The sequence below is a fragment of the Cnephaeus nilssonii genome (assembly GCF_951640355.1).
Source record: "Cnephaeus nilssonii genome assembly, chromosome: 20".
In the NCBI taxonomy this organism is placed as follows: Eukaryota; Metazoa; Chordata; class Mammalia; order Chiroptera; family Vespertilionidae; genus Cnephaeus; species Cnephaeus nilssonii.
Genome location: NC_137091.1, coordinates 42,184,432 through 42,196,690, shown reverse-complemented (window position 1 = coordinate 42,196,690; position 12,259 = coordinate 42,184,432). Strand labels below are relative to the sequence as shown.

General features: G+C 52.9%; 1 protein-coding gene and 1 pseudogene across 2 annotated transcripts; both read left to right on the top strand.

Moving 5' to 3' along the window:
• Positions 1-6,848: 6,848 nt before the first annotated feature.
• On the top strand, positions 6,849-7,679 carry LOC307092532 (nascent polypeptide-associated complex subunit alpha-like; annotated as a pseudogene). The gene is made up of 2 exons: positions 6,849-6,959; positions 7,081-7,679. The product of its transcript is annotated as a nascent polypeptide-associated complex subunit alpha-like (transcript).
• Positions 7,680-8,993: 1,314 nt separating this feature from the next.
• Positions 8,994-12,003, top strand: PGLYRP1 (peptidoglycan recognition protein 1). Its single transcript, XM_079760046.1, has 3 exons — positions 8,994-9,307; positions 10,717-10,838; positions 11,671-12,003. Exons 1-3 carry the CDS (start codon positions 9,024-9,026, stop codon positions 11,847-11,849), a joined length of 585 nt encoding a protein of 194 aa, XP_079616172.1. The 5' UTR covers positions 8,994-9,023; the 3' UTR covers positions 11,850-12,003.
• The last annotated feature ends 256 nt before the right edge of the window (positions 12,004-12,259 follow it).

Here is a 12,259-nt window from a genome sequence, read left to right as displayed (position 1 = left end):
GGCAACAGCAACGAAGGATGCTGCAACCTTTCCCCAGCGCAAGGGCCAATCCCAAGGTCACAGCTGATGATGCTCCCTGGTCATGTTCCCTGCCAGGCACCAGGCTAATAGGCAACCACGTGCAATAAGTATATATTTTTAGTAGGTATTATTTTCTTTCTTTACTGTCTGTCTTCCCCACTAGAATGTGGATGCAAGAACTTCTGTATTGCCCTGACCGGTTTTGGCTCAGTGGATAGAGCATCGGCCTGCGGACTGAAGGGTCCCGGGTTCGATTCCAGTCAAGGGCATGTACCTTGGTTGCGGGCACATCCCCAGTAGGGGGTGTGCAGGAGGCAGCTGATCGATGTTTCTCTCTCATCGATGTTTCTAACTCTCTATCCCTCTCCCTTCCTCTCTGTAAAAAATCAATAAAGTATTTTTTTTAAAAAAAAGGAACTTTTGTTTTGTTCACAGCTACATTGCCAGCACCTTCAACAGGTAGGCGGAGCACACAGTAGGTGGTCAGTTGCCAGAAGCCATTCCATCCTTGCTGCTTGACACAGTCGCTGCAAGGAAGAAACATCTGCACAGCATATGTTCCAAGGGACCTGGCGTATATATGGCATACTGTTTTTAGTATGTTTGCTCCCTTTCTTAGCACTATGTGTTTTTACCAGAGCCACCTCCCCGGGAAAGGTTGTTTCCCCAGCTGGGAATGTTTCCCTAGAGTTAGGGATTAACAGGACTAGGGAAGGGAATGTAATCAGTAAAACCCCCTAGTGTCACAGAAATACCGTGTACCACTTATGCGAAACTTAGACTAAGACTGTTAGCAATAAATTTAGGACTTACTAGGCCCACACCCCCAGGGGTCTACCCACCAGAGAAAGTACCAAAGCCTCTACCCCTGAAAACCCGCCGACGCAGGGCAGTGCCACGGAAGACCACCAGTAAGGCTACAAGGACAACTGTCACACAGCTAGAGAAAAACCGCTGCTCACAATGCAGGCAGGCTCCTTATCTAAAAATCTGACGTGAGCTATGCAAGCAGGAAGACTTAAACTAAGTGCCAGACAGGTGGCGAATCACCATAGCTAAGAATTATCACGCTTAAGCTGCCTAACCTTTACTTAGGCCACAGAATAGGAAAACCTCCTTCAGTTATTTCCTCATAGCTTAACAGTAGAGCAATAGCATAGTAACCTTAGAATAGAAATAACAAACTAGCCCTTATAATGGAACACGGAAACTAACCTTTAGGATTGAATGTAGAAACGTAGGCAATAAATAAAATTAAAATCAGCAGAGCTAAATAGAAATAAGATTTTTAGCAAAGGTCACACAAGGAACCATAAACATGCTCTAGCTGGTTTGGCTCAGTGGATAGAGCGTTGGCCTAGGGACTGAAGGGTCCCGGGTTCAATTCCGGCCAAGGGCACATGCCCGGGTTGCAGGCTTGATTCCCAGTGGGGGGCATGCAGGAGGCAGCCAATCAATGATTCTCTCTCATCATTGATGTTTCTATCTCTCTCTCCCTCTCCCTTCCTTCCTCTCTGAAATCAATAAAGAAATATATTAAATAAATAAATAAATAAAAATTGTTTTTTAAAAAAAAGAAACTGTAAACATAAAACAAGAAACTGTAAAAGGTCAAAGGGGGAACCAAAACATACCAGGGTGTAACTATAGACGCATGCCTGTAGAATCAAATAGTATAAATACAGTTGTAACAGGGCAATCAAGTGTGAGAACCTGATGATGCTGATCATCTGAACGCTGTCTCCGTGTCCTTCATTCTTCGCCAACGCCGTCCACACCTTTGGGGACACCTGGACCGCTGGGGCTGGACCCCGGCAGTCAGTAAGTTGTGTGGAAAGGAATTAGCATCCATCCTGCCCTTAGACTCAGGCCTGAGTCTCGCCCACAGGACGAGGGATCCCCAGAAGCAAGATGGGCCCCTTGCGCTGGACATGCTCTGGGCCTCAAGACCCCAGAATTCCCAGAGCAGGCAGCCCCTAGCCTCCTCCCAGGCATGGGCCTTTCCCTGAGTCAGTGATGCAAGGGGGACAGGTGTGCACCCCTAAACCCAAGGGGCCCCTATTTCAGGGGCTGTAGACAGATCTGGGGCAGGCGAATGAGGTGCACAGGAGGCCCCATGATAAGATGGGGAAGGGGATTTGAAAAAGAAGAGGGGTGGGCTGCAGGTTGGGATCCAGGAGCCTGCTCTCCAGACGCCTCCAGGAATTCTATCCTGGCCAGTTTTCACAGTGGTTAGAGCATCGGCCCATGGACCGAAGGGTCAGGGGTTTGATTCCTGGTCAAGGGCTCAATCCCCAGCTTCCTTGCAGAAGGCAACCAATCGATGTGTCTCTCTCACATTAATGTTTCTCTCTATCTCTCTCCCTCTCTCCCTCTCTCCCTTCCACTCTCTTTAAAAGTCAGTGGGAAAATATCCTCCAGTGAGGGTTAACGGAACAAAAAAATTCTAAGCAATTCCAGGTTCCAGAAGAGTCTTCCCGCCTCCGTTCCGCTGAGGGACTTCATAGGACGTGGCCTGCAGGGTGGCTGAGCGCATCTTGTGAACAGAGGCATTCGCCTGGGGAAGGGAGGAGACCCCAGACAGGAGCGAAAGAGAGCAGTCCCCTCCCCATAGAGAGCAGTCCCCGCCCCCAGAGAGAGCAGTCCCCTCCCCCATAGAGAGCAGCCCCCTCCCCCATAGAGAGCAGCCCCCTCCCCATAGATAGCAGCACCCTCCCCATAGAGAGCAGCCCCCTCCCCCATAGAGAGCAGCCCCCTCCCCATAGATAGCAGCACCCTCCCCATAGAGAGCAGCCCCCTCCCCCATAGAGAGCAGCCCCCTCCCCATAGATAGCAGCACCCTCCCCATAGAGAGCAGCCCCCTCCCCCATAGAGAGCAGCCCCCTCCCCATAGATAGCAGCACCCTCCCCATAGAGAGCAGCCCCCTCCCCCATAGAGAGCAGCCCCCTCCCCATAGAGAAGAAGGAAAAATGGGTATTTATCATGTGAGTTTCCCAAATGACCAAAAGGGGGACCGAGTCAACAAATGTGGGAGAAGGCTGCCTGCTCCCCTCCTCCCACCATCTCCCCAGCGTGCACCAAGGTCTCCCGCTGAAAGGGAGATCCCTTTTGAAAGCGCCTGGTCCACAGTCCCTGGGTGTGGACTGTTGCTTTGCACACATCTCTCTGCTTCGCCTTTTTGCGGGTGCTTTTGTGAAGAGGGAAACGCATTGCATTCAGCCGCTGTTGGCTTGATTCTAACTTCCACCGACTTAGCAACAGGGTGCGGAGGCCTCCATCCGTACCCTCCCGTCCAGGAACATGCTCACCAGGGCCGCCCGAGGCCTACCACTGCCCCGTGAGGGACGGGCGGTCCTTAAGCCCATTTCACAGACGGAGAAACGAAGGGCGGCTTCGTGTGTGATACTCACAGGCATTGGTCTCCAACAATGGGCTAGCAACGGGAGGGGTAATGAGGAGGGAGAGGGGACCTGATAGCCCCTTCTTCGTCCTTAAACGGGGAAATTGCCCGTCCTGGGCTAGTGGGGATGGTCCAGGCACACCTGTTGACACAGCATAAGTAATAGCTCCTCCCTCTTTTACTCTCAAGTGTCACTGTTTGGACAACAAAGTATACCATGACCCCACGTATAGACCTCACTGTACAGCAGAGACAGAAGTGAATCAAAAGATTGCACAGGTAAGTTAATAACCACAGTTATGATAGATGTGAAGGAGCAGAAACCATGCAGGGAAAGCCAATAAGGGGATTGGTCACCTCCTCAGAGGTAACGGGGAAGGAATCGTCAGTGACAGTTAGGATGGGGAAAGGAAAGTGAGCAGGGAGAGCATTCCAGGCTTGGGAATGTCAAGGAAAAAAATAAATAAAAACTCTGCATTGTGTTTTGCACTTGCCCTTGTTATAACCACCATTTAATCTCATTCCTACCATTGTCGACACAACAAGGAACACACGTGTTGTTTACTAACTGCAAGAGAGCCTGGTCAGTCTTTATACTGGCTGAATTAACTGTAACACGACCCAATAAAGGCAGTAGATAAGTTAAATATTTAAAATGTTAACTTCCTAAAGCATTCTGAGGAGTAAATCTAATTTAATTCCCTATTAGAAAAACCCCAAGATGAAAGGCAATAGAACAACTTCCCAATGACTAACGTTTCAGTAAATGCTCACAAGTGCACGTCACCATTTCAGGCTGGCAAGATGCAGACTAGATAAAATTCCAACAAGGGAAGACCTCACCACCACCCCCGCCTAATAATTATCGTCTTATCATCATGAAGGAACCTGGCGTGCAAATATTTACAAAAGGCTAGCTGCGTGTTTTATAACCTGAAGGCTAAGGTACAAAGTTCCTGGGTTTCACAAGCTTCCTATTTAAAGCTGTGCACAGTATGTACAAAAGTCCGCTCAGGGGCAGGGCAGTCAAAGCATCTTCAAGGGCAGCCAGAAGGGCGGGTGGCTGGGGGACGCAGGAAGAGGGAGTGAGCGAGGTGAGGCGGGTGAAGGCAGCCATGGTGAGGAGCTCGGGACCCTTCCTGAGAGTCATGAGAAGCCACAGGAAAAAGTTGACTCCTTTTTTTTAATGTTTTTTTTATTTCTTTATTGATTAAGGTATCACATATTTGTCCTCATCCCCCCATTCCCATCCCAAACCCCTCCCCACGTATGCCCCCACCCCCCTGTTGTCCGTGACCACTGGTTAGGCTTATATGCGAGCACACAAGTCCTTTGGTTGATCTCTCCCCTTTTCCCCCACCCTCCCCTACCTTCCCTCGGAGGTTTGACAGTCTGATCGATGCTCCCCTGTCTCCGGGTCTGTTTTTGTTCATTAGTTTATGTTGTTCATTATTTCCCCTAGACGCGTGAGATCATGTGATACAAGAAATATACTTATAAGAACCGAAAGTGAGACAAGCAACAATGGTTATGCTCGTTTTTGAAGGTAACCTTCAGGAAAGACCTGATCAGATCTGAGCTGTGGTCTCACAGGGGCCAGGGTGCATGCTGGGAGGTCACTGAGCGGGGGCAGAAGGGGCGGGAGCAAACTCCAGGGGCTAGGAGATGGTGACAAGACCAGGGTGAAGACAGTGGAAACAGACAAAAGAGGGCCAATTCCTAAAAGATTTAAGAGGCAACGGCAACATGACTTAGGGGTGAACTGAATATCCATTTAATCATTTGGTATTTATTGAGCACCTGCTACGTACTGGCCATTGTTTTGGGTGCAAGTAACAAGAGGGAAGAGAATAGAGGTTGGTCAAGGATGGTGCTCAGTTTCGGCTCTTTTTTTTTTTAAATACATTTTTATTGATTTCAGAGAGAAAGGGAGAGGGAGAGAGAGAGAGAAACATCCATGATGAGAGAGAATCATTGGTTGGCTGCCTCCTGCACGCCCCACACTGGGGATCAAGCCTGCAACCCAGGCATGTGGCCTTGCCCGGAATCAAACCCAGGCCCCTTCAGTCCGCAGGCTGACGCTCTATCCACTGAGCCAAACCCGCTGGGCCAGATGTGGCTTTTGTAACTGGAAGGTGATCTTATAATTCCCTTGGACAGGGACTCCTGGAAGAGGATTCATTTCGGAAGAATAACTCGTGAGCCATTGGGGGAATCTTGCATTTGAAGTCCCTCTGGGACATCCAAGGGGAGATGTCAAGTACACGGATGAACACACGGATCCAGAATTCAGTTGCAAGTTCTAGAGGTTATCTGCACTTCAGTGGGGGCTGAAGCCGTTACCTGGATAAGATCACCTGGCAGGAGAAGTATAACAAACAGGGAAGAATGAGTGAAAGGAAGAGCAAAGGACCAGCCAGAGAAGCAGAAGGAAAATCAAGGCAGTCTTACGACACAGAAGCTAAGGGAAGAGAGTGTTGCGAGAAGGAAGTGGCCAGTTAGGTCAAATGTTGCCCAATTGCCTGAGATCCTCCAGCAAATAAGTGGTAGAGCTAAAATTTAAAACCAGGTCTGCCCTAGCCGGTTTGGCTCAGTGGATAGAGCATCGACCTGCAGACTGAAGGGCCCCAGGTTCGATTCTGGTTAAGGGCACATACCTCGGTTGCAGGCTCCTCCCGGGCCTGGGCCCTGGTCAGGGCGTGTGCAGAAGGCAACTTAATCGATGTGTTTCTCTCACATCAATATTTCTCTCTGTCCTTCCCTCTTTCTTCGACTCTCTCTTAAAAAAAAAAAAAATCAGTGGAAAAATATACTCAGGTGAGAATTTAAAAATAATAATAATTAAAATAAATAAAATAAAATTTAAAACCAAGTCTAAGTATTTAATAAATGGTGCTGGGACAAATGACCAGCCATTTGGAAACAAAGTTAGATCCTACCTCACGCCATATACAATTATAAATGCTAGCCAAGGTAAAGGTGTAAAAGTAACACAAAAAATAACAATATTTTTTAAAATAGATGAAGATTTATCAATGTGGAGAGATTTCTTGAGGCATTATAGGAAACACAGAAAGTGTAAAATAAAAAGCCCAACAGGAAAATGATTTGAAAAGATGAACAGCCCTAGCTGGTTTGGCTCAGTGAATAGAGCCACAGCCTGCGGACTGAAGCATCCTGGTTCAATTCCGGTCAAGGGTACATGCCCGGGTTGTGGGCTCAATCCGCAGTGGGGAACTTGCAGCAGGCAGCCAATCCATGATCTTCTCTCATCATATATGTTTCTATCTCTCTCTCTCCCTCTTCCTTCCTCTCTGAAATCAATAAAAATAAAAAATTAAAAGAATAAACTAGCTCTTTCTGCAGTCATCTTGGTTCCGTGTCCCCCGCCCCCCACCCCCCCGACACACACACACACACAAAAAAATGCCTGGTGAAGCCACAGAAACCATTCCTGCTACAGAGCAGGAGTTGCCACAGCCCCAGGCTGAGACAGGATCTGGAATAGAATCTGACAGTGATGGATCAGCACAGTTTGTTATACTTCTCCTGCCAGGTGATCTTATCCAGGTAATGGCTTCAGCCCCCACTGAAGTGCAGATAACCTCTAGAACTTGCAACTGAATTCTGGATCTGTGTGTTCATCCGTGTACTTGAGCTCGAGGAACAAGATTCCACACCGGCCGCCACACAACCATCCCGGCTGGCGGGGCAGCTGAAATCGATGAAGAACCAGTCAGTAAAGCAAAACAGAGCCCCAGTGAAGAGCAGGCACGGGAGGCTGTGTCCAAACTGGGTCTTGGACAGCTTACAGGGGTTACCAGGTCCCCAGACGGAAATCTAAGAATATCCTCTTTGTCATCACAAAGCCAGAGGTCTACGTAGTTTTGGGGGAAAGCCAAGATCGAGGATTTATCTCAGCGAGCACAGCTAGCCGCTGCTGAGAAATCCCAAGTTCAAGGTGACGCTGTCTCAAACACTCAAGGAAACACACAGGCTCCAGCTGGACAAGAGGAGAGGGAAGAGGACGATGCTGATGAAACAGGTGTGGACGTGAAGGACAGAGAATTGGTCGTGTCGCAAGCAAAGGTGTCGAGAGCAAAGGCAGTCCGAGCCCTGAAGAGCAACAGTGATGATACTGCAAATGCTATTGTGGAATTACCACTGGAACCATCGAGAAAGGAGGACCCTTCTCTGTGTGTTTCAAAAGAGCTACTGCAGCTTGGTGTGAATGTGTACTGTTTCTATCATGAATAAAGTTATGGCTTCTTGTGGGATGAACTCAGCGGGCGCTTGATCTCTCCCCCCACCCCCAGGAAGCATGAAGACTTTAGAAATGAAAGCACGTTTATTTCTCTTAAGACCTCAGCTTCAGCTGAAAAGATGTAGTGCCACAGATCACCCCTTAAGATCTTTTCCCTTCTTGTAAGAAGGAAAGTACTGTCTGTCCCAGGCTATCTGTTAAGAACTTGTTTTTTAATCTTCATTGTTGAAAGTATTACCTATGTTCTCTTTTATCTCCCATTGACCCCTTAGAGCTAAAGTAGCAGGAAAGGAGGATGAGCAAACCAGGCAATCTGCTCTGAGCTCACCCGGTCTCTAGCGGGGAGTGGGAAGGGGGTCCTGGCAGAGCAGAAGCCCCAGGAAAGCCTTCTGTCCCAACAGGTGGCCCCAAGCCACTGACTGGCGCTGGGCAAACGACTGTTCCTCTCCGGGCCCCCGATCCCCTCCTGTGCAGCATGGAGCCGGTGGGGGCACCCACGTAAAGCATGCTGCTTGCTACCTGGACAGACATGAATTCAAGACCCAGTGGAGCTTACTGGGAGTGACACTACAAGTCAGGCATCCTCTGAAGGCTCAACGCTGTCAACCCATTTAATCCCACACTGACCCTATTTTTAAATACCACCCCCATTTTGCAGGTGGGGGAAACTGAGGCACCGAAAGGCTGGGTCACTTGCCTGAGCCCACACACTGGGATGTGGCCAGAATTCAGCTGCAGGCAGCCTGGCTCTGAGTCCAGGCTCTGGGCCACCAGGCTCTATTACGTACCATGTCTCCGCAGCATGACTTCCCTTCTCCCAGCCTCAGTGTACTCAACTGTGAAATGGGCTTCTCCATACTCACCTCTTGGGTTTGCTGAGAGGGTTAAATGACCTCGGGTTTGGGGTTGGGAATGGGAGAACTAAAACACAGGCAGCCTGTTGTGTCTGCAGGAAGAAGGAAGGGGCCTGGGGCTCTCTCTGGAGAGGTGTGCAATGCCCCACTGGGAGGAGACAAAGCGGGCAAGGATCCAGGCCCCGAGAGTCTTCCAGAAACCACAGGGCTAAGTGCCAGGGGCCGGTGCGCCTCTCCCCGCCCCCACTCTCAGCGGGGTGAGGGGCCCCTTGACTTTCTCCTGGGTTCCCCTTCCCCACTTCCCTCAGGCCCAACCACTCGCATCCTGTTGCAGCCGGGCCAGAGAAGGAAGCGGGGTCTGGGGTCCCACGTAACCTGCCAGGATGTGAAGCAAGGCTTTCCCCGGAAGCCCTTAGGCCCCAGCATATACGGGCCGCTCCGGGCAGCCTGCGCTCCTAGCCAAGCCTGCGCGCCCTGCTCGCCATGGCCCGGCTCTGCGCGCTGCTCGCCTGGGCCCTGCTCGCCCTCCCAGGACTCGGGGAGAAGGCGATAGAAGACGAGGCCTGCTGCGGCCCCATTGTGCCCCGGAAAGAGTGGAGGGCCCTGCCGTCCGAGTGCGCCCGGGAACTGGCACTGCCCGTGCGCTACGTGGTGGTGTCGCACACGGCGGGCAGCCCCTGCGACACCCCGGCCTTGTGCCTGCAGCAAGCGCAGAACGTGCAGCACTACCACGCGCGGACACAGGGCTATTGCGACGTGGCCTACAAGTAAGTGCGGGGAGCGGGAGGTGGGGGGGCTGGGGGACCGCGGGACCCGCCGGTCTTGGGGCCCGCACTGCTGGCACCGGCGCAGCTTCCTCGGCCGCTTCTCCCCAGTCACACAGCGGGCTGGGCGCGCGCAGGCAGCACGGGATGCCGGGCGGCGCGGAGGGGCTGAAGTCCAAGTGCTGGCTGCCTGGTGCCTTTGTTAGGCGGCTGGTCCCGGGCCCCAGCTCGGCGAGGGCTGCCTGGGCCCGGCAGGCTGACGCCTTCGCTCGGCCTCCTCCTCTGCCGTCAGTGGGACTGGTCCACCTGATCATTAAAGGCACACACGCACTTCGGACACCCCCGGGCGTGTAGCGGGAGCCCCAAACCCGTGGGCTATGCCGTTAGGCACCTGCCACACGTGCGGAATGCTGGGATGGGAATCTAGCCCGACCGGACTTAAAGGCCGGCAGGGAGACAAAGGCAGCACAGCGAACTCGGGGGGTGAAAGAGGTGATGAACAAGAATGATTGAGGGGGGCCTCAGAAGCTGAAGCCAGACCCACCTGGGCTCCTTCTGAAGGGCAGGCTTCCGGTTATGGTGGCTCTCGGGCGGCCTGGGGTGCGGGGGCTGAGGAAGTAAACTAGGGGGCCCGCAGAGGGGAAGGCTGGGGCGTGAGGGGGGGAGCCCCTCGTGCCTGAAGGCCAGAGCTCAGGGCGTGGAGGTAGCAGGGAGGAGTGAGAGCAGGTTCTGCTTCTCCAAAGACGCTGACCTGGTTAATTCCAACATGCCAGGTCAGGCTCGCTCAACCAGGACGTGTTGGATGAGAGTCTAAGACCTGCCAGGATTGGAACCTGTGGCAGGTGCTAGGGCCCCGGGGTCCGTGTCTGGTGGTGGCCCAGCCCTTCGGTCCCTGGTCCTGACCCCCAGCAGGCAGCCGGAAGCAGGAGGCAGGCTGGGGTGAGGGCACCGGAGCTTCTCAGTGGAGATTTCTGAGGCCGGGGCTCTGGGGCATGACCTTGGGCAGTCACCTCTCTTTCTAAGTCTGCTTCCTCAGCTGCAAGGGGGGCGGCAGCAGCGCCTGCCTCAGAGGACATCACATCCTCCCGGAGGCAGGAGAGAGCAAGGCATCAGATCCTGGGGGTGGGAGCCATGAGGACCCGGGTGAAAATCCTGCCTCTGCCCCTGACTGGCTGTGTGACTGTGGGCAGGTGTCTCTGCCTCTCTGATTATCTACAGAATGAGGCAATAGTGACTCATGGGTTGCTGTGAGGATGAAAAACGGTGCATCCAGAGCTGTGCTTGGCATTTTAGGGGCCACTATCACTGGAGAGAAGAGGGGTGTAGGGGAAATTGTGAGTGGCAGGAGCAGGGGCAGGGCAAGCGGAGGAGGGAGTCCTCTCTCATTCATCAGTCTCCCTCACCCCCCACAGCTTCCTGATTGGAGAAGACGGGCTCGTGTATGAGGGCCGAGGCTGGAAGATCAAGGGTGACCACTCCGGTCCCACCTGGAACCCCAGAGCCATCGGCATCACCTTCATGGGCAACTACATGGGTGAGTGACTGTTCCACCGGTCAGGACAGGGCCGCCATGGCCGGGCGGGGCCGGGGGCGGGGGCAGGAAAGGAGGGAACAACATGGTGTGTAGTTGTGGAGAGGCTCGGCCACCCACAAGCTCTGTGACTTTGGACAAGTGACTGCTTTTCTGAGTCTCATTTCCTCCTTTTTGTTTGTTTGTTTGTTTTTAATATATTTTATTGATTTTTTACAGAGAGGAAGGGAGAGGGAGAGAGAGTTAGAAACATCAATGAGAGAGAAACATCAATCAGCTGCCTCCTGCACACCTCCTACTGGGGATGTGCCCGAAACCAAGGTACATGCCCTTGACCGGAATTGAACCTGGGACCCTTCAGTCCGAAGGCCGACGCTCTATCCACTGAGCCAAACCGGTCAGGGCTCATTTCTTCCTTTTTGGATAATGAGAACTTTCAACCACATGGTTCGGATGAGGATGAGTTAATCTATGGAAAAGTCCTAAGAAGTGCTTGACAATATCACTGTTGTGGGCAGGCCCGAAGGCCTAGGGACAGAGGGGGAGCATGACAATGATCCTGACAGCCAGCACCTGCTGGGCCAGGCACCATTCCGAGGGCTTGACATACACTAACTCATTTTACAGTCCCATAGCTCTGTGGCAGGTGCCACTACTCTCTCCTTTCACAGATGAGGAAACTGAGGCACAGAGAGGCTAAGTCACTGATGGGGAGTGGCAGGCTGGGTTCTGGGTTCTAGCGGGCAAAGCTGGGAGGGCACAAGTGGAACCACTACCCACACCACCTCTGCCCTTTGAGGAGACCCCAGCTTAAATCCTGCCTCTGCCCCCGCAGAGCGGTCACCCCCGCCCCGGGCCATCCGGGCGGCCAAGAGTCTGCTGGCTTGCGGAGTGGCTCAGGGAGCTCTGATTCCCAACTACGAGGTCAAAGGGCACCGGGAAGTGCAGCAGACGCTCTCTCCAGGCGACCGGCTGTACGAAATCATCCAGGAGTGGCCACACTACAAGGAGTGAGGCCCTGACGTCTCCACCCCCCAGGGGGAAACCCCCCTCCAATAAAAGTGCAACTCAAACTGTGCTCCCGTGCCCGCCACACGCCTCCTGCCCCACCTCCTCCCACAAAGACCTCAGTCACTCTCACCCTCCTCCTAGCACTCTGTCCTCGCTGGTACTCAGAACCCAGAGGCCCCAACCCTGAACCAACCCCCGAGAGATGCCAACCCAGAGCAGCGTCACAGCTCAGAACCCGGAGTCCCCAGGTCAGCGCGCAGGGATCAGCACAGCCGCCCAGATGTCACCGGCAGCAGCTCGGGGGCCTCCCTGCCAGGCTCCCCTCCCCCCCACAGCCAAAGACATCCTGCGCAGGACCGCTGCTGGGACCCCATGGGGATGGGCTGCTCACCGTCACCCCGCAGGTCCCCCAA

Excerpts from the sequence above, each read along its gene's own strand:
- PGLYRP1 (XM_079760046.1), top strand. The coding sequence starts at position 9,024 with ATGGCCCGGCTCTGCGCGCTGCTCGCCTGGGCCCTGCTCGCCCTCCCA. Across the intron at positions 9,308-10,716 it reads TATTGCGACGTGGCCTACAA|CTTCCTGATTGGAGAAGACG; the intron begins GTAAGTGCGGGG and ends CACCCCCCACAG. Across the intron at positions 10,839-11,670 it reads CTTCATGGGCAACTACATGG|AGCGGTCACCCCCGCCCCGG; the intron begins GTGAGTGACTGT and ends CTGCCCCCGCAG.